Raw genomic sequence first — 27876 nt, 5'->3', positions numbered from 1 at the left:
CGGAGCAAAGCCAATTAAGAGCTCAGTATGACAAAGGGCAGAGACTTGTATTTATATAACTAGGAAAATGATCTGCTGGATTCTGACACAGGAGGATAGGATGCGGGAAACTGAAGCTCTCTGGAATGAGATCACAGTTGCCCCATCCTTTTGAGGGGCTGATCCCCTAAAAATCCCTTCCTGGGATTCACTTGCATCTTAGCGCATAAATGCAGGAAGCTCTGACAATCCTGAGATTCCAGATTTTAGGGTCTTGGTTTCAAGGGCTTCAAGGTATCAGAGCACCCTCTCCATCATACCAGGCTGGTTCTGGCAAAGGTGGTTTTGTTAAAGGTGGTGCCCTACCTGGAAAGATTATAAATGTTTCCTCCAGTGACTGCTGCACCAAGAAGCTCTTATCAACCTTTTCTCTTGGCTCATCTCTTTGTATGTGCTTCTTCTGTTAATAGCACTTATAACTTCATACTGTACTTTGCTTTACAAATGGGTTTCCCCCAGGCTGAATCCCCCCCCCCCCCCCCCGTGGGTCTGGGACCCAATCTGATTCATCTTTAAATGCTTCAGACCTTGTGGTTTGTTAGTGAACTATCAGTAAAGGTTTGGTGACTAAATGAAGGAAAAGGGGTGTACAGAGAATGGGGCTGCGTCCCCTTAACCCACTAAAGCCACCAAAAGGCCCAATTTCAGTTGGTGAGTGAACTTCTGCTGGCATTTAGAGTGGGGATCTATGTTGCCTTATATAACAAACTGCTTCCTTGGGAACTTGGACTCTGGCTTTGCAAATGTCGGGATGGCCCTCCCTCTGGTCCTCATCCCAGCTGCCCCTTCCTGGGGAGAAATGCTAGAGTGCAGTCCAGCAGTTGCTTCTCAGACCTATCGAAGACTCTCTCCATTGGTCGTATTTCTCTATACCAGTTATTTCAGTTTAATTAAATGAGTTGCTGGTGGAGCCTCCTCAGAAGAAGACATTTCAGAACTTTGCTACCCAAAATGTGACACAAAATGGTCTTGGCCCAGCACAGATCAACTAGGAACTTCTTAGAAATGCAGGATCTTAGGCCTTAACCTAGACCTTCTGATTCAGAACCTGTGTTGTAACAGGATTGCAGGTGACTCTACGGATGTTAAAATTTGCAAAGTGCTTCTCTAGAAAGTAGAGGGAACTGTTTTTTACTCAAACCCGCCTAATTGTGAGGCTCACCTGAGATGCTGATTTCTGTGTGTCATAAAATCTTCAATATCACTGATTGGAAGATCACTCAGATTTCAAAGATACTAAGATACCCTATATATTTTTAAAGAGGTGTGTTTTAGGGCAGCCCGGGTGGCTCAGCGGTTCAGTGCCGCCTGCAGCCCAGGGCGTGATCCTGGAGACCCAGGATCGAGTCCCATGTTGGGCTCCCTGCAGGGAGCCTGCTTCTCCCTCCACTTCTCTCTCTCTCTCTCTGTCTGTCTCTCATGAATAAATAAATAAAAATCTTAAAAAAAATAATAAGGAGGTGTGTTTTAGAAATACCATGTTCCGGTAATGGTGTTAATTTCAGAGACTGAGAAGCTATTTTAAGCCAATATAGGTGATTATCATCATGTGGCAAGTTTGAAAAAAAAAAAAAAAAGATCTTGAATAGTGGTTCTCAACTTTTGGTGTAACTTGGAATTTACGTAGGGAGCTTTAAAAAGCCTACTGATCTAATTGGTCTGGAATATAGTCTGGACATGAAGATATCCAAATTTCCCCAGGTGATTCTAATGTGTATCCAAAGACTTGAGGATTTAACTTGAGTTCGAAGGGTTTAATGTGCTCCTTTCCTTTTAGAGTGGAAATGTGCTGCAGTGGCCCATATACACTCGGAGAAAGGGGGCAGTAGCACCTGGATCTCCTACCTTCCAGGTGGCCTGAGCCACTGCTGAGCATCTTCTTCCTTCCACCACCTTTCAGTTGCATATCTGAGTATCTGGCTGAGAAGCTCTGGGCTTAGAGCCCAGCCTCTCAGGGCTGATGGAGAAATAGGTAGCCACCAAGGTGCCTTCCATAGTGATCATGTTTTTCCCAATCAGAACTTGGCAAGTGCTTCTCAACTTAAGAGAAAACAGGAGAGTGTCTTTGAAATCGTGACTGTCTTGGAATCTTCGCTATAAAGTTTGAGTAATCATACCTCCCCAGCCCTGCCCTAGCCTACCCACAATATTGGTAGCCTACACGCAGGCCAGAGCTATGCCGAAGCTGCCTCTGTTCAGAGCAGGGGACTGCCAGGAACTGCTAGACAAGTTATGTGGCTCCTCTCAGTTCATTTTCACACTAACTTCAAGGTAAGTACTCTGTCCCCAGTTTACAGACCAGATAACTGAGACTTGAGGGTTCAGAAATTTGTTCGAGGTCATGTAGTATAATAAGCAGACAAGTCAGGTGATCTTCCTCTCACCTGGACATAAGCAGCCAGTAAAGAATACTTGGACAAAAAAAGTCAAATGCGTGAAATGCAAATTGCTAACAGTAGCCCTTGCATTGTTAAAGGAACCACTTACTTGTTCCACACACGGGGAAAATGTTCAGGCTGTTGCTTTTTTTTTTTTTTTTAAGATTTTGTTTATTCATGAGAGACACAGAATGAGAGGTGGAGGGCAGAGACATAGGCAGAGGGAGAAGCAGGCTCCATGCAGGGAGCCTGATGCGGGACTCGATGCGGAACTCGATCCCAGGACTCCAGGATCATGCCCTGGGCCGAAGGCAGGCGCTAAACCGCTAAGCCACCCAGGGATCCCAAGCTGTTCCTTTTTCAGCCACCACCTCTGCAAACTTCAGGGCTGCTTCTACTTGTTTCCTAGTTTGCTGGGCTCCCCCTCCCACTACTAAAGCTGAGTAAGGGAGCTCCTGACCCTCGCCTGGCCCCTAAGTGTGCTGACCCATCTTGACACCAGTGACCTCTTGCCTTCCATCTTCAACTCCTGTGCTTTTCCTGAGCTGTTGTACCTTTTTACTGCATTTGAGTTCCTGGTGGAATAGGGAAGGCATGTAGGTCCTGTTCCCATTTAGCAGCTCAGAAAGATGATCCTCACACTAAGAAACAGGTTAGTATCAGAATCAGCTAGAGCTCAGGAATCCTGATAGCCAAATCAGTTTGACAGAAGACTCACCATTTCCCAACAAATTTGGTCCTGCCTGCCTAGCAGAGGGGAGATCTCAGGATCTGTTCTCCCCTCAGGGCTGGAGACTGTGGGTAACGCCTTATGCCTCATCCCAGCTGCAGTGGGGGTGAAATGAATGAGGAACTGCCTTCAGGACCTTCCAGTCCAAAGGAAGAGGAGGGGCAAATTCACAGAGAACGTTTAATTAAAGGAACACTGTGCTGGAGAATTCTGAGCTGTTTAGAACCTAACCTCCACCCCTGGTAGAAAAGACAATTACACACACATTTAACTGTCAGACTGAAAAATTCTGTAGAAGAAAGGAGGGAGCGACTAAAATGAACAGACTTTCAACAGAGAAGCAGAACAACTATAGAAACGGGGGTAAGGCATTTTGGGGAGAGGAAAGCCCGAGAGAAGGCGTGGAGGCCCGACGTGCAAACTGTGCTCAGGGAAGACAGAAACGGGATGCAAGCCGAGCCCCGGGGAGAGGACAGCAAAGGCATTGAGGCCAAGCCTGCCAGGGCCTCGGTGGCCGCATGGCTAAAACCATTTGAAGACACAAGTACAGGTGGATACAGCTGCGTGTGACTAGACAGTTGGCGGATAGGTCGGGGGTGACGGGGCGGCTGCTTGGAAGAGCTGAGGCACGGGAGCTGGGCAGTGTGGTTCCAGAAGGATCTAGGCATAGGGGATGCTTTGGGAAACTTGTGGCCGAGGATCTGGGTGAGGCTGCCGGCCTTCCCTCCCCAGTCCGGTGTGGGCAGAGTAGTCTGGCCCGGGGCGCGGGGTGGGGGGTGGGGGTGGGGGGGGTGGCTGACCTCAGCGTGGGCTGCAGGCCAGAGGCTAATAGAAGCAAGCGTTCTTCAGAGAATTAAGGAGCACACTTGACTGGGGCCCTGGGGTTCAGGGAGGGCCATTTAAGGAACCATCTGGTGAATATGGTAGGAGGAGAGGAAGCTGTGTTTAAGAGCTAGGGAAGATCCCAGAGGCTCAAAGAAAACATTAAGAACCCAACGTGAAAGATGCTGGAGGCCAAGGGGGATGACTCACTCCTTCATTTCCCAAACTGTTCTACTAGACAGTGAACCCCACTGAGATTTTTTTGCTGGTGTTGTGTAGGTGGGGAGATCGATGCGTAGCTGTTGTAATCAGGACACACTTCCTAGCAGGGAGGGTGTACCAAGTGGCCTGAAATAGGGGAGGGTTACTGGGTGGAGGGTGTGTTGCAGATGGGACTAGGGAGGAGCTTGAAGGGACTTGTGAACCGGTTTGCCTGGGTAAGGTGGAGGGCAGGGATTGCCACCTATGGGCTGGTTAGGTAGGTAGGTCTGAATCGGGGGAATCCTAATGAGACTTGGCTCAGTGCTTAAATACCACCCCTTAAAACTATGTCAAAATTTGCATTTTGTCAGAACGCAGATGACATTCTACATGGTTACCTACTGCCTGATTTTTAATTTTCTTTTATTCATTGTTAAGAGCCCAATGGCTTCAAAATTCCTAAAGATCCCAAGACTGATTTAATTTGGGGTTAAGACCTAGGAGAGTCTGTTGGGGGTGGAGGGTGGAGCCTATTACAGATATGTTTTTTTTTTCTATTCTCTTGATTATAAAAGTAATGGATATGATTGTAGGCAATTTTTAAAATGCAGATAAGTATAAAGAAGGAAATAAATATAATTCCCAATTCTGGGCCATCTGGGTGGCTCAGTGGGTTAAGTGGCTGCCTTCAGCTCATATCATGATCCCAGGGTCCTGGGATTGAGCCCCACATCAGGCTTCCTGCACAATAAGCAGCCTGCTTCTCCCTCTCCACTGTTTGTGGTCTCTCGAGTGTGTGTGCGTGCTCTCTCTCTCTCTCTCTCCAATAAATAAATAAAATCTTTAGAAAAAATAATTCTCAGGCAGCCCCGGTGGTGCAGCGGTTTAGCGCCGCCTGCAGCCCAGGGCGTGATCCTGGAGGCTCTGGATCGAGTCCCACGTGGGGCTCTCCATATGATGCCTGCTTCTCCCTCTGCCTGTGTCTCTGCCTCTCTCCCTCGGTGTCTATGAATAAATAAATAAAAATTTTAAAAAAAATAATAAGGGTCGCCTGGGTGGCTCAGCGGTTAAGCTTCTGCCTTCAGCCTAGGGTGTGATCCTGTAGACCCAGGTTCGAGTCCCACATCGGGCTTCCTGCATGGAGCCTGCTTCTCCCTCTGCCTATGTCTCTGCCTCTCTTTCTGTGTGTCTCTCATGAATGAATAAATAAATAAATAAAATCTTTTTAAAAAAATAATTCTCAATTCTACCATCCACAGATAATCATTTGTAAACTTTTTGGTGTGTTTGTTTTCTATGCATGTATATCACATATTTAGGCCCATACTGTATGTACAGATTTTTACATTCATTAAACCCAACTTTACATTGTAAACATTTCCACCTCATGAAATTCTCCAAGAACAATTTTTAATGGTTGTATTTCATTGCATGCATATGACAAAATTTAAACATCCTCCTATTGTTGGACCTTTATGTTTCCAGCCTTTCTATGTGATAAACATTGCAGTAATGAACAAATCTGTGCATATTTTTCTGGCAGCTCTTTTTAGCAGAACAGTTTCCTGAAAGTGGAATTACAGGATCAAATAATAAGAACTTTTTAAAGACTCTTGATTAGTTATGAAGCAAATGGCTTTCAGAAAGATTATGTTGCTGTTGGTGTCCAACAGTAGTGTGTGTATGTGTCCCATCTCACTGCACTCTTGCCTGCATTAGGATTTTTTTCCCTTTAATCTTTGCTAATTTGATGGGTAAACATGGTCTCTGACTGGTTTTATTGCTTCTTTGTGAGGTGAACTCCTCCACCCCCATGTGTATGGAGGCCATGGTTTTCTGAGTTTGCCCAGAGCTGAGGAACAGCAGGCAGAGATCAATAGAGGTGACACCAGATACACATGGATAATTGGGTTCAGGGTCCAGAATCCAGCTTGGGGAAAGGTGGGGGAGGCAGAGTTTGGGGAGGAGTCTGGCTCTGGGGGTGGTGAGAACTGGGAGGAACTGGACAAACAGCATTAGTACAACTGGGTGTGGGGGACAAAAGGCTCCCACAAGGTGGAGGAATAGAAAAAAGATTAATTGCTGTTAATACACTTAATTATGTTCAGGGAAGTCTTAGGGCTCCCCTGCAAGTTCCCTTTAGGTAGGATTCACTGTCACCTGGAAATGGGAGTGCTGCCTGGGTGGGGTGTCTGCAGTCTCCCCAAACAGCCCAGCTCCACTTCTTTAGAAATGCTAGGATGATCATCACCACGGGGGGGCTGTCAGCAGGGAACCAAGGCCAAGGTCATAGCAAGAATAAGACACAGATATTAACTGAGTAGTAACTACAGGCCGGGCACTGTTCTAAGCACTTACATTTAAATTTTTATTTAAATTTGATTAACATATAATGTGTTACTGGTTTCAGAGGCATATAATCATCAGTCTTATATAACACCCAGTGCTCATTATAGTCAGGCCTCCTTAAAGCCCATCACACAGTTACCCCAATCACCCCACATCCCCTCCCCTCCATCAGCCCTCAGTTTGTTTCCTCTGATTAAGAGTCTCTTATCTCTTATCGTTTGTCTCCCTCTCTGATTTCATCTTCTTTTATTTTTTCCTCTCTTCCCCATGATCCTGCTTTATTTATTAAATTACACATGAGTGCGATCATGATAATTATCTTTCTCTGGTTGACTTATTTTGCTTAGCATGATATCCTCTAGTTCCAGCCACTTCATTGCGAATGGGCAAGATTTCTTTCTTTCTTTCTTTTTTTTTTTTTTTTTTTTGCTGAGTAATATTCCATTGTGTATATATATGTATCACATGTTCTTTATCCATTCATCTGTTGATGGAGATCTGGGCTCTTTCCATAGTTAGCTATTGAGAACATTGCTGCTATAAACATTGGGGTGCAGGTGCCCCTTCGGATCACTACATTTGTATCATTGGGGTAAATACCCAGTAAGCACTAAACTTACATGAACTCATTTGTCTTAACGAACACCATACAAAGCAGGGTCTCTTACAGTCATTTTCCAGAAGAGATAGAGCACAGAGTCCAGTTAACTTTCCCAAGTCCATCACAAAGTAGGCGGAGTACGGAATTGAACCCAGGCATTCTGGGTATAGAGTCTAAGCTTTTAACCAATAAATACAGAAGTAAATGCGGGAAGGGGAGCCAGAGTTGCAGGGCACACCCTGCTTATCAGCTCCCGCCGGAAGAAAACAGGAACTAGAGTGAGAATGCCAGGGTAGGATTTCTAAAGGTGAATGAATCTTGGGACAATTCTAGTTCTTTCATTGCTCAACGACTTTGTGCCAGGCACGGAGCAAAGGTGCTTGACACTTCACATTCACAGTGACTCCCAGGAGCGCTATTGCCCCACCCAGGTCGCTGATGAGGAAGCTGACGCCCAGGACTCGCTGCGACCCGCGGAGCCAACCGCGGAGGGGCGACCGCCCACGTGGCGCGGGGAAGCGGAACGCGGCGGGGGCGGGGCCTGCCCGGGGGCGGGGCCTTCGGGGGCGGGGCCTGCCCGGTGGGGGCGGGGCTGCCGAGCGGCGAGGCCCGGGGCGGCGGGAGGCTCGGGGCGCCGAGAGCCCGCGGTGGGGTCGCACCTGTTGCGTGCCTCCCCCAGGGCCCCGCGACGGCCGTCCGACCCTGAACACCCGGAGCGTGCGGCGAAGCCCAGACGAGTTCCGGGTCCTGCTCTCTGCGGAGCACGTGGGCTGCTCGCCTCTGAGCACAGAGCCGGGGGTCGGGGGTCTTCGAGGCCGGGTGGGCCCGGGTCTGCGTCCCGCCTCCGGGCAATCTGGGGAGACCCTCTTAGGCCATTCATCTCGGCGCCAGGGCAAGGGTCCTCGGAGCGACCTGGCCGGGGTCTGGGTCCCGGGCCCGCCCCGCTCCCCGGCGACCGCGGCCCCCCGGGGCAGCCTCCCGACCCCGCGGGCCCCGGGCAGCATGGCCTCAGGTGAGTGTCCGCGCGCGTGCGTCGGGGGAGGGTCTCAGGCTCCGGGAAGTGCCGGGTGGGGGTCTCCGCACGGCCTGCGGGCCTGGGGAAGGCGGCCGCCCCCCTCCCGGGCGGGCCTGGGAGAGCCGAGCCCGAGCGCCGAGACACGGGCGAGTCGCTGTCGCCGGGGTCCGTTTCCAAGCGCCCCAGGAGCCCCTGCCCCTGGCCTCCCTGCCCTCCTGGAGGCGAGCTTCTGCCGGCCAGTGGAATTTCCCAAGACAGGCTCCTCCCTACGGGGCCGGGGCTCTCCCTTCTCCCCCTCCCGCGGAGCTGGACCAGCCCTGGGGCCCGGAGGCTGGCGGAGCGAGGGGGCCGGTGCCCCCGAGGGCCTGGCTTCCCGGGCCCGCCGCTCCGAGCGGTGCGTTCCGAGCTTGGGGCGCGCGCTGGCCTCCCGTTTATGGTCTTCCTTCTCCCAGGCCGGCCGGACCAGCTGGCTGGACTCGGACCCCGGGGCGCCAGGGCCTGGCGAGGGGCAAGGGCCCCGGAGGGCTCAGGGCGGTGCTGGGCGCCGGCCCGCCCCTCCCGGTTTGCTCCTCTCCACCCCGCCTCCCCCGCCCGCCTGCCGGCAGCCGCGGCGCGCCGGGCTCTGCGGAGCCGAGGGAGGGCGCAGGGAGGCGACGGAGGCCCCCTCCCGAGGTTGCCTAGACAACCTCAGGAATCGTGGCCAGGGCCTCTTCCGCCTGCGGGGCTTCTGCTTCCTGCACCGGTCGGCCCGCTGGGGGCGGGGCGGAGGAAGGGGTTGGATGTGGCAGGGCCAGGCCCCGCTCGTGCGCCTCCGAGTGCCCCCGCCGTCCCCGCGGCGCGAGCCATGGCATCCAACCCACCCGGCCCCGGCAGCCCCAAGGCCAAATATCCCTTTAAGAAGCTGGCCAGCGTGCAGGCCGCCTCTGCAGTGCCAGGTGAGTGCTGCCCAGCCCCAGGCACCGGTCTCCCCCCGCGGCTGGCCCCGGGCCGCTGGTCCTGACGGAGGGGCCGCCCCTGTCCTGCACCCTGCCTGGGGCACCCTGCCTGGGGCGGCGCCCCTCCTAGTCCTCTGCCCGGGACAGCTGGCTAGGGAGGTGCTGTGGACACGGAGGTACAGTGTGAGGTGACAGGTTCAGTGTCTCGGCTGCTGGCCTCTGAGAGGAATGAGCGCAGGTGTGGGTGCCGCAAGAGGTGTGTTTGCACACGTGTCAGCGTGTGGATGTGCTAAGACTGCATGTGGAGCGTGTGTGAATGGAGAGGGAGATGTGTGGGACTGACTGGCTCGTGGGCTGGTCACACTGCTGGCGGCTGTGTCTTTGCCCAGAAGGCTCAGGCGTCCTCCTGTGCTTCGTTCTTCCTAGGACCCCAGATCTCCAATCCCCTTCTTGGGGTGGGGTGGGGGTCTGCTGTTAGGGCACACTTGCCGCTGCCAGGCATCCAGGGGCTGGGGGCTCAACTGTATCCATCATCTGCTGTTTGGCTATTCATGGTTTTGCTTGTGGGCTTCCTCAGTACAGGGTGTCCTTGGGCCAGGCCTGCTTTAGGGGCTCAGGCCAGGCCGCCTGCCTGTGTGTGCTCCTGCACCCTTGGTTTGGCTCCCACTCTGGGAGGCATGTCTGCACCATTTGGAGCAGGCAGCATGGTGGGGCTGTGTCCATCCCCCTGAGGGCCTGGTGGGTGCCGGAGTGTGTGCTTGCTGATGGCCAGCTACCTGCTGTCTGCTGTCCCCAGGCCTTGTGGCTAAGGAAGGACCGCCCCCATTCTGGTGACCAGGTCAAGCCAGTGTCTTCTCCCCCTCTCCTCAGCAGCTGTCTATACTATAGCTGGATCCTCCTCCTCCTGTATTTTCTTCTGCTGTTGAAAATACTGACCAGAGGTCAGTACTGTCCTGAGGGTCTGTTTTTTGTGCCAAGTCTGAGCCCTCCAGAATGTGTCCCCTGGGGCTAGGTCTGTACATCTTTGGGTGGTCACCCAGTGAGAGCATCTGAGACTTATGGGTCAAAGCCTTGGGCACGTCCCTGCCTCTCTCCTGAGGTGGTCCTGGCAGTGGGTGAGGGGGGCTCCTGGGGAGAGGGTAGATGGGGTGGCAAGACCTTGGTTGGTGGGAGCAGTCCCCCCTGGCTCCTGTGTGTGTGTGTGTGTGTGTGTGTGTTGCAGTGGCATAGATTCTGGGGAAGGGAGCAGCAGGCAGGAAGCTGGGTGTTCTAGGCCTGGCCTCAGGGAGTGTGGAGACTACTGCCTATCTACTACTACTACTATCACCTCTAGTGAAACCCGGCAGCCCTTTTCAGGGGCCTGGAGGAATGGCTCCGGCTGCTGGAACCTGTCCAGGTCACCCCAGCGTTTCTGTGATCTTGGGTCACTCTGCTAAGAGAGGAGGTTGAAAATAGGACCCTCAATTCAACTCCTGCTGACCTGACCGAGACCAGCCATGGAAGTCTGTGGGCCCCCAGGGGTCTAGAAGCAGCCAGGAGTTGTGTAGGGTCAAGGTTCTGGGGCAGGTGAGGACCTTGGGCCCTGGCTTATACCCTGGGTGTGGAGTAGGTGCCCATCTTTCTTTTCTCTTCCTGCTCTGCCCTCTTCTGAGTATGAGATAGGGTCACCCTCCTCCCCCCATCTCTGCCTGTGTCAAGTTCTCTTTCCTGCCCTTCACTGCTGGCTTGTGCTGGCCCGCACGGGGCACAGAACCTCTCATCCTCCCTCGTAGGTGGCACTATAGGTGGTAAGTGTTTGGAGGGTCTCAGGAGTTCACAATCCCAGAATATGGTGTTTCACGGACCACTTGGAGACCGTATCTCCATTAGCCTTACGGCAGTTTGTGACTAGGCAGGGCAGGACCTGCTTATCACCCTACTCTAGACAGGACTCAAAGCCTCCGGGAGGCAGGAACCCGTTAGTAGGTGGGTATAGAGTCCGACTCAGACTCAAGTCCTCCAAATTCTAGTCCCTTATCTCCCACACTTCTCCTCCTGGACAGTTTGTTCCTGGCGATAGGCTTAGAAAGGAGGTTGGAGGCCTGGGGAGCCGTGAGTCAGCCCCCATGGGCAGCAGAGGAGCTCAGCAACTGGTCTCTATCTGGACCGACTCACTTCCCTCACTGCCAGCCAACTTCTCGCCCTGGAAGATGCTTTGTCTGTCCCAGGGGACCCCGTAGTCTGAGCCCCAGGGGACAGTGGTGAGCAAAACAAGGCCCCTGGGCAGGGGAAGCTGGCCTGGAAGTGTTGTGCACACACAGGAGGGCTGCTCACCCCCTCCTTCCCCGCCATCCTTTGGCCATCCTGGCCCTACCCACTCACCAGTCCCCAGGGTAGTGCTTTTGGAGGAGGCCTGACCCCCCCCAGCCAGACTGCCCTGGCCTTATTGGCCTACCCTGCTCCACCCCCTTGGGGGCTCCACTCTGGTACTGGAGAGGTTAAGGCCCTGTTCCCTTCTGAGATTCCTTTCATTTCCCAATTCTGATACTCCTTGCCTTGATTTCTGGCTCCCCTGGGCTTCCCTAGCCCCCTGCTCACTGCCATCCTAGGGTCTCCCCTGCATGCAGCTGCACTTGGTACAGCCCGTGCCGGCCCCTGAGCTGTCCTGGGGGACTGGCTACAGCTTCACTCAGCAAACCGGAGGGCAGGGGGCCCTGGGCTGCTGGCTGGGGCCGCCCGAACTCTGCAGGTAGGATCCAGGCAGGCACTAGGGAGAGTGGGTGGGGGGAGCTGGGTCCTGGATCCTAGATCCAGGGCAGGCCCCTCCTCCTCCCTTTGTCCAGCTTTGTAACCCAACTGGGGGGGGTCGTGAAGTGAGCCCACAGACTTTAAGGTGCACGCCACCTGGGCAGAGCCTCCAGTCCCGGCCCTGAGACCCAGCGGAGAGGAGAGGGGAAAGGAGGGTGCTGGAAGGGAGTACCTTCAGAGCAGTCTGGGAGAGCCCAGTTGGGTGTGGAGAGCTTCCTAGCCGGGAGGGTGGGGCTGGAGCCCAGGGAGGGTCTGCTGTGGCTTGGGAGCTCAGGACCGGCCCGAGACTAGCACCCTCACCCGCTCGGCCTTTATTGCCAGCCTCCTGGTCGTGCCGCTGAGGAGTGCCGCCCTCCTTGTGGGGACGCCCTGGCTTCGAAACTGCCTGCCTTCCCCGGGCCCTCCCTGGGGCCTCCGGCCCAGATCCTGGGGCCTCTGAGTGGCGCAGACTGTTTGTGGCAGCTCCCTTTGGAGGGGCAGCCAGCAGTGGGAGGGGCAGGCTGGGGCCAGGCCGCATGTTGGCAGCCCTGGGGTCCTGGGGGAGAGGCACGCCCCTGGGGAGGAGGTCGCCGTCCTGCTGCCAGGCAGGTCCTGCACTTCCTCTCCTCCTCTGCCCCAGGGGGCTGGCACGCAGCTCAGAGCTGAGTGGCAGCCAGTGTAGGTCTCTGCAGGTCTGGGATGTTGGGCACAGGCCTTGGGTTTCTGAGAGGAGGCTTGCTGGGGTCTAATCCTGGCCGGCCAGCCTGCCTGCCCTGGAAGCTGTGGCCTGGGCATTGCTGGCACAGCCACCAGGTCCTTAGTGAGCACCAGGGGGGGGTTGTGTGCGGGTGTGTGCGCACACCCGAACACGTACACATGGGTCTGCCTGTAGGAGGTCTCCTGCTCACTGAGGCAGCACCCCTAGTCCAGGATTCAGATTCTTACTTCTGGAGTGAGCAAATCCACTGGCCCTCGAGGCTGACTCAGGACCCCCACTCCTGAGCCTGCAGGGGGTGCGGGGCCCCTTGCCAGACAGTGAGGGTGAGGTCCTTTGGGAGCCACGTGCAGGCTCACTCCTCAGCCTCCGAGGAGGGACTGCCCACTCTCTAGGCCCTGGCCTCTGTCTGGGACAGGCCTGGGGCACACAGGGGCACAGGGCTCCCAGTGCACATGGGCCCTGCCCTCTACCCTTTGACCCTGGCATCGCTGTCTCCACAGAGGCTCGGGGTGGGCTGGGGGCCCCTCCGCTGCAGTCTGCCCGGTCCCTGCCAGGCCCTGCCCCCTGCCTCAAGCACTTCCCACTCGACCTACGCACGTCAATGGATGGCAAATGCAAGGAGATCGCTGAGGTATCGCCTGACACCTCACCCTGTGTCCCTCCACTGCTGTCCCCATGCCCTGTCTCTGCTCCCCACACCCCTCCATCTCAGCCGTCCCCTTACTTCACGCTTGGCTGTGCCCTCATCCCTAGCCTCTCCCAGGTACCTCCGGCTCCTGCTGCCTTCACCCCATCCCTAGACTCTGTGAGGGAGGGCCTGGCGGCCGAGTGCCTGGCACACTGACCCTTCCTTCTCCCCCCAGGAGCTGTTCAGCCGCTCCCTGGCTGAGAGCGAGCTCCGCAGCGCCCCGTACGAGTTTCCTGAGGAGAGCCCCATTGAGCAGCTGGAGGAGCGGAGGCAGCGCCTGGAGAGGCAGATCAGCCAGGATGTCAAGTAAGGCCCCAGCCCCCGAGTCCACAGGCAGCCGTGGGATGGAGGGGGCACAGCCAGACGGCTGTGGGGTGGGGTGGGGGGGCACGGCCGGGCAGCCGTGGGACGGAGGGGGCACAGCCAGATGGCTGCGGGGCGGGTAGGAGGCACAGGACAGTGCCCAGTGCCTGTCTCTGTCTGGGCGCTTTGAGAGCTGTGTCTCTGTCCCTGTCCCATCCTGCCCCCCACTTTGGGTAGCATAGAACAGTTGTGTGAAGTGCAGGCTTTGGAGTCAGGCTGTTGAGTTCCAGTTCTGTCTTCTACCCACCAGTGTGGCCTAAAACATGTCACTCACCTTGGGATGTGCTTTTTCATCTCTAAGGTAGAGCAAGAGATCACCCACAGTGTTGGGTGGGTGCAGGGTTCTGTGGCCCCATGCAGCCACGAGGACCAACATGTGACCAACATGTGCTCAGCAGCCAGCATGGTGCAGGGCCCCGAGAATAGGGGCCATCCCTTGTCACCTGACTGACATCTTGCCCCTCTCAATTCTAGGCTGGAGCCAGACATCCTGCTTCGGGCCAAGCAAGATTTCCTGAAGACAGACAGTGACTCAGACCTCCAGTGAGGAGGGCGGAGGGGCATGGAGGGGGGTGGGGGGTGGGTTGGGGCCTGTCCTGCTGCTGGCTCCAGCCCCCTCCCTTGGACTGTCCCCTTGTAGGCTCTACAAGGAGAAGGGCGAGGGGCAAGGCGACCGGGGCCTACGAGAAAGAGACGTGGTGCTAGAGCGAGAATTTCAGCGGGTCACCATCTCTGGCGAGGAGAAGTGTGGGGTCAGTGTGGGCCTTGGGTCTCCACCACCCCTTGACTCCACGGTGTACCAGTGGGCTCCCCTAGCCTGGGAATGGGGTGCAGCTAGAGGAGGCATTTCTCTTTCCAAAAACTGGAGGGGCACAGGGTCTGGCTGGGAACTGGTTGATACACGGTTTCTAGGGTCAGGCTTTGGGGGAAGAAGTGAGCCTGATCTGGGGTTGAGACCAAGGAAAGCAGCCCCGTGTCCTTGTCTCCAGGTGCCGTTCACCGACCTGCTGGACGCAGCCAAGAGTGTGGTGCGGGCGCTCTTCATCCGGGAGAAGTACATGGCCCTGTCGCTGCAGAGCTTCTGCCCCACGACCCGCCGGTACCTGCAGCAGCTGGCTGAGAAGCCCCTGGAGACGCGGACCTACGAGCAGGGCCCCGACACCCCTGTGTCCGCTGGTGGGACCCCCCATCCTTGCCCTACTCCAAGTACCCTGCTGTCCCAGACTCCCTGAGCTTTGGTGCCCAGGAGCCTCCACCGTGCCCGCGGCTTCCCACCCAGGCTTATTCCCGCCTCTCTCGGCACATGGTGGGTGGAAGCAGGGGCAGGAGCTCCCACCCTCCGTGGGGCCTCTGGGCCAGGCAACAGGTGGCCTGGAAGATCCCTGGCCCTGACTCCACCCTCCCCATCCTGCAGATGCCCCGGTGCACCCCCCTGCGCTGGAGCAGCACCCATACGAGTACTGTGAGCCAAGCACCATGCCTGGGGACCTGGGCTTGGGTCTGCGCATGGTGCAGGGCGTGGTGCATGTCTACACCCGCAGGGAAGCCGATGAGCCGTAAGCGGGTGTGGGGAGTACCCTAGTTTGGGAGGGTGTGTGGAGGGGAGCTGTGTGGGGGCTGCACTGGCTCAGCAGGGTCCATGGGACGTGACTTGCTCTCCTCACCGAGCTCTGCTTACCTACCAGTTGCTCAGAGGTGGAGCTGCCGTACCCTGACCTGCAGGAATTCGTGGCAGATGTCAATGTGTTGATGGCCCTGATAATCAATGGCCCCATGTGAGTCCCGCCTGTCCCAGACACTTGGCTTCCTGGCCCGTCCAGCCCCAGCCCTGCCGCAGACACCTCCTACCTCCTTCATGGTCACCAAGTCCTAGACTTTCCCTCCATCTGTTGCCTCAGTGTACCCCTCTCCTGCCCCCGTCTGCTTTGCTACCCAGGCCCTCCGAAGGCGTGTCTGTGTGGCCCAGAGCCCCCCCCGCCCCTTGTTTTCTCCCTGCCCAGAAAGTCCTTCTGCTACCGCCGGCTACAGTACCTGAGCTCCAAATTCCAGATGCACGTGCTGCTCAACGAGATGAAGGAGCTGGCTGCCCAGAAGAAGGTGCCACACCGAGATTTCTACAACATCCGGAAGGTGGGTCCTCCCTCCTGCATCCGGCCCTGCGCCCCTGCCTGGCCTCCCTTGTGGAAGGTTCCTCTCTCGTCCCACTGCCCGAGCCCTGGACCCTCCCAGTCTCCAGGGAACCCAGCAGCACCGCCCACCCTGTCCTGCCCCAGGTGGACACACACATCCATGCCTCGTCCTGCATGAACCAGAAGCACCTGCTGCGCTTCATCAAACGGGCAATGAAGCGACACCTGGAGGAGATCGTGCATGTGGAGCAGGGCCGCGAGCAGACGCTGCGGGAGGTGTTCGAGAGCATGAATCTCACTGCTTATGACCTGAGTGTGGACACGCTGGACATGCACGCGGTCTGTCCTGGTGGCACAGGGGAGGGGCCGAGGGGCTGGGTCATTGGGTGTACCGGGGGCAGGGGTGACCTGGGCTTGTCCGTCTTCCCCAGGACAGGAACACCTTCCATCGTTTTGACAAGTTCAATGCCAAATACAACCCCATTGGGGAGTCTGTCCTCCGAGAGATCTTCATCAAGACTGACAACAGGGTTTCTGGAAAGTACTTTGCTCACATTATCAAGGTGAGGAGGAGTGACTGCCCAGGCCCGCATGCAGGGGAAGCGTGAGCCGTGAGCAGCCCTCCCCCTGGCCACACAGGAGCCTGGTGTCGTGGCTGGGTGGGTGTGACATCACCCCCTGTGTGTCTTTCAGGAGGTGATGTCAGATTTGGAGGAGAGCAAATACCAGAATGCGGAGCTGCGGCTCTCCATCTACGGGCGCTCCAGGGATGAGTGGGACAAGCTGGCCTGCTGGGCTGTGAAGCACCGAGTACACTCTCCCAATGTGCGCTGGCTCGTGCAAGTGCCCCGCCTCTTGTGAGTGTCCCTTGGAGCGGGGGTGCCCGTGGGGGGAGAATTCGAGGGGAGAGCCCCACCTTCTGCCCACCTGGGGTGGTGGATCCTCCCCGGTCCCAGCCAAGCCCTCCGAGTAGACGAGAACCCCCTGGTTCCACGTGTGGAACCTGCCCACCCTGGCCCACCCAGTGTCCAGTGCCCTCCGTGATTTCGGGCCAAGCTCCCACGCCGACTGACCTGTACATACTATGTGCACACGTCTTGCTGCAGCGACGTGTATCGCACCAAGGGCCAGCTGGCTAACTTCCAGGAGATGCTGGAGAACATCTTCCTGCCACTGTTTGAGGCCACCGTGCACCCTGCCAGCCACCCAGAGCTGCACCTCTTCTTGGAACACGTGAGGGGGGCTAGCACCAGGCCAGGGGGGGCAGGGGGAAGGGGTGGCCTGCCTCAGGCGCAGCCACAGCTCTGGGCCTGACCCCAGGGACCTGTGCCAGGTGGATGGCTTTGACAGCGTGGATGATGAGTCTAAGCCCGAGAATCACGTCTTCAACCTGGAGAGCCCTCTCCCCGAGGCTTGGGTGGAGGAGGACAACCCACCCTACGCCTACTACCTATACTACACCTTTGCCAACATGGCCATGCTGAACCACCTGCGCAGGTGCCTGTTCCATCAGTGTGATGTCTCTACCCACCTTGCCCTGGGGGCCCCAGAGCCCTGACCCACCTCTTGCCCCCCACTCCCTGACCCAGCAAGTTCTTTCTGTGCCCTTGGGGCTCCACAGCTCACCCCCTCACAGCCAAGAGTCCATTCCTGGCCCTTTGTCCCAGGTCTGCACAATCACTGGGGGCAGGGGGCTGAGAAGCCCCTGCACGGTTGCTGAGGCCATCTTTATGCCCCCAGGCAGAGGGGCTTCCACACGTTTGTACTGAGGCCGCACTGTGGGGAAGCAGGGCCCATCCACCACCTGGTGTCAGCCTTCATGCTGGCGGAGAACATTTCTCACGGGCTGCTTCTGCGCAAGGTCAGGGTCTGCACCCACAGCTTCCCCTCCCGATCGCTCACCTTCCTCTCAACCCTTTGAGCCTCTTCTGCAACTTATCTTCTCCTCCCCAAACCTCCAGTTTGGGTCCCGCCACACGCCAGCCTCAACGCTGAGGCCTCAGCTTGATTTTGGCTGTACATGAGCCCAGACTCCCTGCCCACCCCCTGCAGCCTGTGCCCTCCAGAACCAGGTGTCCTCCCCAGCCTTGAGGCTGCCTGACAGGCCCTCCCCTACTGTTGTCCACACAGGCCCCGGTCCTGCAGTACCTGTATTACCTGGCCCAGATTGGTATCGCTATGTCTCCGCTCAGCAACAACAGCCTCTTCCTCAGCTACCACCGGAACCCACTACCTGAGTACCTGTCCCGTGGTCTCATGGTCTCGCTGTCCACGGATGATCCCCTGCAGTTCCACTTCACCAAGGTCAGAATCCAGAGGGTGGCCAGGTCCGCGGTGGTTCTGGGACTCAAAGGCCACACTGGCACCTGGGTCACGCGGGACTGGTGCTGCCCCCTGCTGGTGGAGGGCAGCAGTCTTGTGGCAAATCCCATGGTGGAGGGGGCAGCGGGGAGGCATGGGTACCAGGATGCGAGGTGGGGACTGGGTGGCAGGTCCGCGTGCACTGTCTGAGGGAACCTGGCCTGTGCAGGAACCACTGATGGAGGAGTATAGCATTGCCACCCAGGTGTGGAAGCTCAGCTCCTGCGACATGTGTGAGTTGGCACGCAACAGTGTGCTCATGAGCGGCTTCTCCCACAAGGTACTGCACCCACCTGCCTGTAGCCTGGTGCCCGCCTTCCCCTTTGCATCTGGGGGGGGGGGGTCCTAGGGGTGCTGGCCCTGGCCCCTCAAAGCTAGTGGCAGCCCTGCCTGATACCCGTGCTCACTGCAGGTGAAGAGCCACTGGCTGGGACCCAACTATACCAAGGAGGGCCCCGAGGGCAATGACATCCGCCGTACCAACGTGCCGGACATCCGTGTGGGCTACCGCTACGAGACTCTGTGCCAGGAGCTGGCGCTCATCACACAGGCTGTCCAGAGTGAGATGCTGGAGACCATCCCAGAGGAGGCCGGGGTCACCACTAGCCCGGGGCCTCAGTGAGGCCGGCCCACCGTGTCCCCTGCCTCTCGGCACCTTGACCATGTTTTAGCCTCCGGCCCCTCCCACCCTGTTGTGTCTGCATGTGTCCTTTCTACTTTGTTCTGTCCTGCACGTCTCCGACCTGTTTCTGTTCCCATGCCACCTCAGTGAAAATGGTGCCCCGAATCTGCCCTGCCCTGGTCTTGGTTCGGCTACTCGATGGCCTCCGGTCTGCTGGCTGCCACGCCGGTGGCCCTGTCCCGGAACCTCCGAAGTCTGGCTGTCCTGTGGGCGTCAGTGTGTCTGCAGGGGCTAGGGATGGTTGAGGGGGGCTGGCCCCTCTAGCCTTTGGGGTCCCACCTGGGCAGATGTTGTCTTGTGTGTGTGTGGCTGAGGAGCAGACGGGCCGGGGGGGTCTCTACAGCTCCTTCGGCGGCTCTGCAGTGAGCACAGCTGGGCGCAGAGCCCTGGCTCCCTCGACTCGGGCCAAGGAGGTGCCAGACCCCCGCCTCGACCAAGTCACTGCCTAGCAGACCCCCTGTCCCTTCTCTGGTCCACATGCTCCTCTGGTGTCAGCTCCCTGTGCCTCTGTGGGAGGGGCGGCTGCTCTGTGTTGTGTCCAGGGCCACTGCAGCTGGGGCATCTGAAGCTGCCAGCAGCCCTGAGGGCGATATCCCCACTCTGGTCCCGAGTTTTGACCAGACCTGAGTCCACCTGGTCCCCTGTGTTGTGTTCTGGTCAGAGGCCTTTGCTGTGAAATGCAGTGTTTCATACAATCCCATCTTTCCTAGTGCATGAGAAATAAAGATTATTTAAGTAATGAGGCAGGTGGGATCTCTGTCGGGAGAGAGGGAGCCATTGGCAGCTGGGGTGGCTGAGGGTGGATCTAGGAGCGATGTGGACAGAGGCAGAGCCGCTCTAAGGGGGTGACGGGGCTTGGCTGAGGAGTGTGCACGCAGGAGACTCATTCAGGAAGCTGGGAGGGTGGAGAGGCCCACGGGGGATGCGTCTGCTGCCCCAGGCCCTCTGAAGTAGACACTTGGCCCCCGGTCTGGGGTACACGGCCGTCAGACCCATGTGTCGGCTAGCATCCCCTTCCGCCTCCTGCTTCCTCACTGCCAGCCTCGGGATTGCTGGGTAAACGTGGGAGTCTGCCCTCACAAGCAGACCTGAGGCCAGTGGTTCTCAAACTTGGGACATCAGGCTTTTCCGGGGAACTTGTTTAAGATGCCATTTCCGGGTCCTCCCCTCAGAGGTTCTGACGGAGGCGGAAGGTGTGGTGTGGACACCCGCAAGTTCCACCTGCACGCTCTCTTACGAGGGTTGGAGCAACCCTGTGCCTTTGGAATCCAGGCTTCAGCAGCTTAGCTTTGCTTCGTGTTTGATGCACGGTCTCCGACCACCTCCTTGGGCCTAGAGGTTGCTGGGGTGTGTTGCCCGAGTAAAGGAGAAGAGTGGAATGTGCCCTGTGCTGTCTGTGGTCCGGGGTTGGTGACAGAAGCCTGTGGATGCTGCTGCAGCTGCTGAGTGGGGAGGTAGGTGGGCTGGCGCTTCACCAGCTGTTAGCCCTGGAACAGCAGGAGCGTGAGGAATTGAGGGCCTGGTGAGGCAGCAGGAGGCAGGCTTCGTCCCCTCCTGTGCGCTGGCCTCTCCCGGGCACAGCGCCTCTGCGTCTCACCGGGCACCTCTGGGCAGTTCTCCCGAGGGCCGCTGGCCACCAGGCTCACTCCTGGCCAAGACCAGGGGTCCGTCGGCCTCCAGAAGGCATCACGTACTAATTCGTTCCAGTCGTGGATAGATGCTAAAACCAAACCCGAGAGCAGAATGCTAAGCCAGAGATTGTGCCACCCTGGCTGGTTTCTGGTTGGGGAAACAGGCCCGGGAGGTCTGAGTGGCAGGCCGTGGGTCGGAGGCCACGAGCTTCTGGTCCAGGGCCCCCAGCCCCGCCTGGGCCTCGTGTGTCCAACCATCCATTCCACGTTCTCTGTATGTTCTCGGGTGTGTGTGCTGAGGCCTAGTGTTCCCAATTTGAAGAGTTTCTTCACAACCTCTCAATCTTTTTAAAAAACGCTTCTGGATTTTTAGTTTCTCCGAAATTTTTCTTTTAAGCATTTACTGAGAGCAAATAATTTCAAAACCACAAGGCCATAATAGTTTTCTCTGAAAAGAAAATAGTTTTTCTTTGGAGAAATTTGGAGACTAGAGAAAAATGGGAAGAGGGGGGAAAAAAAGCCCACTCAAGAGTCCACCATGTTCAATAACTATTTGCTGATCATCTGCATGTCTGAGATATATTTATGTATTTTATTTTTATTTTATGTATTTTTTCTTTAGAAAAAGCACACATGCAAGAGTGGGGTTGGGGGAGGGGCAGAAGGAGAAGAAGAGAAACTTTTTTTTTTCGTTTTTATTTTTTTATTGGAGTTCGATTTGCCAACATATAACACCCAGGGCTCATCATGTCAAGGGCTCCCCTCTGTGCCCGCCACCCTGTCACCCCATCCCCCCGCCCACCTCCCCTTCCACTATTCCTTGTTCGATTCCCAGAGTTAGGAGTCTCTCATGCTTTGTCACCCAGAGAGAGAATTTTAAGCAGGATCCACGCTCGGCAATGGAGCCTGATGTGGGGCTGGATCCCATGACCCTGAGATCATGACCTGAGCTGAGATCAAGAGTCCGATGCCTGGCTGAGCCACCCAGGTGCCCTTTTATATATCTTAAATATGCATGTATATATTCCTTTCAGCTCTTTTCTAAGAAGACATTTTAGAGTTGAGATCATATATGTGTAATTTTGCGTTCCTAAGATACTTTGACATAAGTCCTTCCACATCTCATTAAGATACCCTTTATAAATACAGGCATACCTCAGGGAGGTTGCAGGCTGGGTTCCAGACCACTGCAAGAAAGCAAATATCACAATAAAGTGAGGAGTTAATTTTTCATTTCCCAGTGTGTACAAAACTTATGTTTACACTATACTGTAGTCAAGTGTGCAATAGCATTTTGTCTAAAATGCAGCATATGTAGAGAATATGTAAAAAATAAAATGTATAAGAAAACAATGCATACCTTGATTGAAAAATGCCTTATTGCAAAAATGCTTGCCATTACCTGAACTTGTCAGCAGGTCCTAATCTCTTTCCTGGTGGAGGGTCCTGCCTGGGTGTTGAGGCCTGCCGACTGATCCTGCTCGTATTGACTGAAGGCCGGTGGCGGTGGCAGTTCCTTCAACTAAGACAACAATGAAGTTTGTGACATTAATCGACTCTTCCTTTCACAATTTCTCTGTAGCTAGTGATGCTGTTTGATAGCATTTTACCTACAGTTGAACTTCTTTCAGAAATGGGAGGCAAGGGGCGCCTGGGTGGCTCAGTTGGTAAGTGTCTGATCCCAGGGTCCTGGGATGGAGCCCCACTGAGCCGGGAGCCTGCTTCTCCCTCTCCCTCCGCCTGCCACTCTGCCTACTTGTGCTTTCTCTGTCTCTGTCAAATAAATAAAATCTCTAAAAACAAAATTGGGAGTCAATCCTCTCAAGCCCTGCTACTTTTTTATTTTTTAAATTTAATGTATTTATTGAGAGGGAGCACAAGCAGGGGGAGGGGCAGGGAGGGAGAAAATCCCAAGCAGACTCCACGCCAAGCATGGAGCCCGATGCTGGGCTTGATCTCTTGGCCCTAAGGCCTCCACCCCGGGATCATGACTGGAGCTGAGATAAAGAGTCCACCGCCACTTAACTGACTGAGCCACCCAGGTGCCCCCTCCCCTGCTGCTGCTTTATCAACTAAGTTTATATGCTGTTCGAAGTCCTCTGATGTTAGTTCAATAACCGTCACCTCATCTTCAGGAGTCGATGCCACCGCAAGAAGCCACTGTCTTTACTCCCTAAGAAGCAGCTGGTCTGTCTCCTGAATCTGCAGCAGTTCAGCCTCATCGCCAGGCTCCTCTTCTAGTTCTAGCTCTCTTGCTGTGTCCACCTTATCTGCAGTTACTTCCTCCGCTGAGGTCTGGAATCCCTCAAAGTCAGCCATCAGGGCTGGAATCCACTTCTTCCAAACTCCTGTTAATAATCTTTGACCTCTTCCCACAAATCACAAATATTCTTGATGGCGTCTAGAAGAGTGAATCCTTTCCAGAAGCTTCTCAGTTTGCTTTACCTGGATCCATCAGAGGAGTCACTGGCCAAGGAAGCTACAGCCTGACGACATGCAATTCTCATTAAGTCGTAGGACATGAAAATTGAAATGACTCCTTGATCTGTGGGCTGCAGAGTCAATGTGTTGGCAGGCACGAAACAGCATTCATCTCCTTGCACATCTCGACATCAGAGCTCTTGGGCGACCAGGTGTATTGTCAGCAGTCATGTGAAAGGATTTTTTTTTTTTCCCTGAGCAGCAGGTCTCAAAAGTGGGCTTAAAATACTTAGTAAACCATGTTGTAAACAGATGTGCTGTCCTCCAGGCTTCATTGCTCCACTGACAGAGCGCGGGCAGAGTAGATTTAACCCAATTATCAAGGGCCCTAGGACCTTTGCACTGCTACAGGCGTACCGACTTCCAGGTGAAGTCGCCAGCTGCATCAGCCCCTACAAGAGGCTTTGGCTGAAGCGAACGTGGTGGCTGGTTTGATCGTCTATCCAGATCACTAAAACTTTCTCCATATCAGCAGTAAGGCTGTTCTCTCCTCTCCCCTCCGCTCCCCTCTCCTCCCCTCCCCTCTCCTCCCCTCCTCTCTCCCTCCCTCTCTCTCTCTCTTTCTTTTTCTTTAAAGTGTGAGACTCTCACTTGAACACTTAGAGGCCCTTGGTAGAGTTGTTAATTGGCCTCATTTCAACATTGTGTCTCGGAGGAGGGAGGCCCAGGGAGAGCCATGGGAAAGGCTGGTGGGTGGAGTAGTTGGAGCGCGCACATTTATTAAGTTTGCCACCTTATATGGATGCAGTTTGTGATGCCCCTCAATTACAATAGTGACATAAAATCACTGGTCACAGGTCACCATGACAAATAATGAAAAAATTGAGGGATGCCTGGATGGTGCAGTCAGTTAAGCATTGACTCTTGGTTTCAGCTCAGGTCATGATCTCAGGGCCCTGAGATCGACTGAGTTGGGCTCTGTGGTGTGCATAGAGCTTGCTTAAGATTCTCTCTCTCCCTCTCCCTCTGTCCCTCCCCACCGGCTTTTGCAGATGCACTCGCTTGCTGTCATACGTGCTCTCTCTTAAAAAAAAACTTTGAAAAATTGCGAGAGGTATCAAAATGTGACACAGAGACACCAGTGAGCAAAAACTTTTGGAAAAATGGCACTGATAGACTTGTTCGAGGCAGGGTCGCCACAAACCCTAAGTTTATAAAAAAAACGCATGATCTGTGAAGAGCAATAAAGCAAAACACAATAAAATGAAGTATGCCTGTATACATATTAATTACTATTCACCGTCCCATGGTATGCTTCGCCATAATTCATCATCACAGCTCTTCTCTTGAGAATGACTGTGGCCTAACGTCATGGCTAATGGTGTTCACTCTGGAGTTAGACCGCCCAGGGATTGCATTTTGGCTCCACTGCTATTCTGGCTGTGTGACCTTGGGCAAGTTAATACCCCTCTCTGTGCCTCTAGGTCCTCACCCATTTCATGGGGATGATAATAGCACTGTCTTCAAGGGTTGATTTTGGAATCATTCAGTCAATCCCATCTCTGGATATAAAATACTAAGTGCTCAATAAGTAGTAGCTAGTATTACCTTTACATGCTTTATAGATAGTCTGTCAGTCTAGATGCCCATGAGTGAAATGATCGGGTCCAAGATTTTATAAATTATTGAGTAAAAATGTATTATATATGCTTTAGGGATGCCTGCTGGCTCAGTTGGTAGAGCATGTGACTCTTGATCTCGGGGTTATGAGTTTGAGCCCCATGATGGGCATATGAAAAAGAAAAAAAAACCTGATCTGCTTTAAAAGGCTCCCACTAGGAGCACTTGGTGGCTTAGTGGTTCAGCATCTGCCTTTGGCTTACATCATGATCCTGGGGTCCTAGGATCGAGTCCCGCATTGGGCTCCTCATGGGGAGCCTGCTTCTCCTCCCTCTGCCTATGTCTCTGTGTCTCTCATGAATGAATAAAATGTTTTTAAAAAAGCTCCCACCAAAATAATAAATAGCCCACAGTGCAATACCCCACCTTGTCCAGTCTGCCCTGCAGAGCAGGCCCTCAATAAAGTCTGCACCAGGGGACTGTTCCTGACCAGTCACAGAACTTTCACCTTCCCTGTGGCTCCTCTGGGAGGGGAGGGGAGGGTCCTGGCTGTGCCCCCACATGGGATGGGGTGGTATGGTTTGGTTAGGATGACAGTCATCCTAATTTCCAAACCCTACATCAGAACAGAACATTCGCTCCATCAAAGTATTGCTTCATTTGTAAATTCATTTCTCAGAAACTCCAATAAAGCATTAAGTATTGGGACACCTGGGTGGTTCAGTGGTTAGCATCTGCCTTTGGCTCAGGTCATGATCCCTAGGGTCCGGGGATGGAGTCCCACATCGGGCTCCCCGCATGGAGCCTGCTTCTCCCTCTGCCTGTGCCTCTGCCTCTCTGTGTCTCTCATGAATAAATAAATAAAATCTTTTTTTAAAAAAGGCTTAAGTATTAAATCACATTTAACCTTATTTTGGGCAAATCATTTTGTTTTCAAGATGAGAATAAGGTTGGGGCACCTGGGTGGCTCGGTTGAGTCTCCTACTCTTGATTTTGGCTCAGGTCATGGTCTTGGGGCCATGGGATCCAGCCCAGTGCTGGGCTCCGAGCGCACCATGGTGTCCGCCCGTTCCTCTCCCTCCTGTGTTCTCGCTCATAAATAAATAAGTAAATAAATAAATAATAAAATCTTAAAAAAAAAAAAAGGGATGAGAATAAAGCTGCCCAGATTGGGCAGCCCTGGGCAGTCTGGGGTGGGTATTGTGTGGGGCGGCCTGTGGGTCTGGAGGGGGCCCCCACGCCCCGGCCCGCGAGCAAAGCCCTCCTCCCTAGGGCCTGGGGGCTGGAGCGCCCTCCTGCCTCCCTGAGGAGGCCACACAGATCAGAGCACCTGCTCCTGCCACACGCACGCCTTCTCTGGGTCAATGCAAGACCGCATGTAGCTGGAGTTTTGGTCTCCGTCTCACAGGTGGGACGCTGCCCTGGGTGGGGAGCTGAGTGCTCCTCTGTTAGGCGGCCAATCCGCAGTCCTCTGACTTCCCAGGTGGGGCAGCGATGCTCGCAGGGGAGAGAGCACCAACCCGTTGGCAGCTTTGTGTCCACCATGCGTTCTCCCGCAGCGCAGTCAGTGCACCTAGGGACTGCATGCCACTGTCCTCACACTCCTCTTAGAGAAAATTGAGGGCCAGGGAGGTTAAGGAACTTATCCAAGGTGACCCAGCTAGCAAATAGCAGAGCTGATATTGGAACCCTGAACGTCTGGCTGCAAAGTCTTTGTTCCTTCCATTCTATGATGGTCCCTGGGGTGGGCCAGTGAGTGCTGGGTGTCTGTGGGGCCGGGTGTCTGTAGGAGTGGGTGCCCAGGGAAAGGCTGCTGTCTGGCTCTGGAGAAGCTGGAGGCAGGAAGGCCACGGAAGAGGCTCTTGCAGCATCCCAGGTGTGAGTGATGAGGACCTGGGTGGTGGCAGCGGGGAAGGAGAGCAGCTTTTGCAGGGTGCAGTCAGGACTTGCATAAGCCTTGGTACAGGGGGCAGAACTGGCCACAGTGTCGTGGTGGGATGGCTGGACAAAAGACCGAGAGTGGGAATGTCCCCAAGTGGGTGTGTGCTCCAGTTGCCACCTAGAGCACCCTCCATTCCCTTTTGCCTTACACCTGGCCCAATCCACGCATTGCCAGGGAGGCATCTGAGTTGTGTTCCTGGGGACAAAATCACCATTTCATGGGATAGCTCTTTCACTTATTACCTGCAAGATCATGGGTAAGTTATATGAATTATGAGCTTCAGTCCTCTTATTTATAAAATGGGAATGGGGCACCTGGGTGGCTCAGTTGCTTAAGCATCTGACTTTGGCTTGGGTTATGATCTAGGGGCCCTGGGTTCGAGCCCTATATGGAGCTCCCTGCTTATTTTTTTTTTTTTGAGCTCCCTGCTTAGTGGGGAGTTTGCTGCTCTCTCTCCTTCTGCCCCTCCCCTGACTTATGCGCGCGCGTGTGCTCTCTCTCTGCCTCCCTCCCTCAAATAAATAATAAAATTTTTTTTAAAAAAATGGGGACAAGAGTCTACTAAATTGACATTCAACGCTACATTTAAAACTCTTAGCACATTGACCAGCACACAGAAAACCCTCAATGCATCCATGGAACTTTTGAAGCCATAGTGGAAGGTGGTGGAGGAGGAGGCAATCATGCATCAGGCCTGAGTTCAGCTCAGAGAACTTGGAAAGTTTTGGGGTTACCATTGGCAACTCTACTAGTGGAGGGGGGCAGACTAGGGTGGGCTAAGTCCTTTTGGAGAAAATAGCAACAACATCAGACTTGTGTTTGATAATGTTCCACATTTAATTTTTACAACAGTCTTATGACTTGGACAGGGGTGTGCTTACTCCTACCAGCACCCTAAAATTATTTTGAAATAAGGTAGGATCCAAACAGAAGTAAAAAATTGTTACATATCCATGGTGGAGAATGGATAGTATCCATTACCATCACATCTCAGACTCAGGAAAGTCATTTTATTTTTGTTTTTTAAAAAAATTTTATTTATGTATTCATGAGAGATACACAGAGAGGCAGAAACTTAGGCAGAAGGAGAAGCAGGCTCCAGGCAAGGAGCCTAACATGGGACTCGATCTCAGGACCCCAGGATCATGCCCTGAGCCAAAGGCAAATGCTAACCACTGAACCACCCAGGCATCCCAGGAAAGACATTTGCTTGGGAGGGAGGCTGGTGCTGGGAAAGTGGTGGAAAGAGGGGAGGAGAAGGGAGGAGAGAATCCTTTATGGTACTCACTGAAGGCCTTAGGAGGATAAATATATTAGCAGAGGTCAAGATGGAGATGGACACGGGATTCAAGAGGCTGCTGGTGGGCGGTGGTCCTGCAGGTCAGATGCTCAATCTGTCTGAGCACCTAGAGATGATCAGTCCACAGGAACTGACTCTAGTCTACAGGAACTAACCCAGCTCACAGGAAATGTACACAAGACCAG

General features: G+C 54.6%; 1 protein-coding gene across 6 annotated transcripts; it reads left to right on the top strand.

The window, feature by feature from the left end:
- The first annotated feature begins 7179 nt into the window (after positions 1-7179).
- Positions 7180-21765, top strand: AMPD2 (adenosine monophosphate deaminase 2). Of its 6 annotated transcripts, none has more exons than XM_025996382.2 (18): positions 7180-8132; positions 13055-13185; positions 13418-13548; positions 14080-14148; positions 14246-14357; positions 14595-14781; positions 15020-15161; positions 15291-15380; positions 15606-15735; positions 15879-16073; positions 16166-16297; positions 16428-16591; positions 16841-16967; positions 17068-17231; positions 17475-17595; positions 17865-18038; positions 18265-18375; positions 18508-21765. In XM_025996382.2, the coding sequence occupies exons 1-18, from the start codon at positions 7559-7561 to the stop codon at positions 18715-18717; spliced, it is 2964 nt and encodes a 987-aa protein (XP_025852167.2). In that variant the 5' UTR covers positions 7180-7558; the 3' UTR covers positions 18718-21765. The 6 variants fall into 6 exon arrangements, with proteins under 6 accessions (XP_025852167.2, XP_025852165.2, XP_025852166.2 ...); XM_025996380.2 differs by lacking the exon at positions 7180-8132 and adding an exon at positions 8168-9070; XM_072754391.1 differs by lacking the exon at positions 7180-8132 and adding an exon at positions 9873-10011.
- Positions 21766-27876: the final 6111 nt, after the last annotated feature.

The sequence above is a fragment of the Vulpes vulpes genome, chromosome 3 (genome assembly GCF_048418805.1).
Source record: "Vulpes vulpes isolate BD-2025 chromosome 3, VulVul3, whole genome shotgun sequence".
Taxonomy (NCBI): Eukaryota; Metazoa; Chordata; class Mammalia; order Carnivora; family Canidae; genus Vulpes; species Vulpes vulpes.
This window is presented reverse-complemented; position numbering and strand designations above follow the sequence as displayed.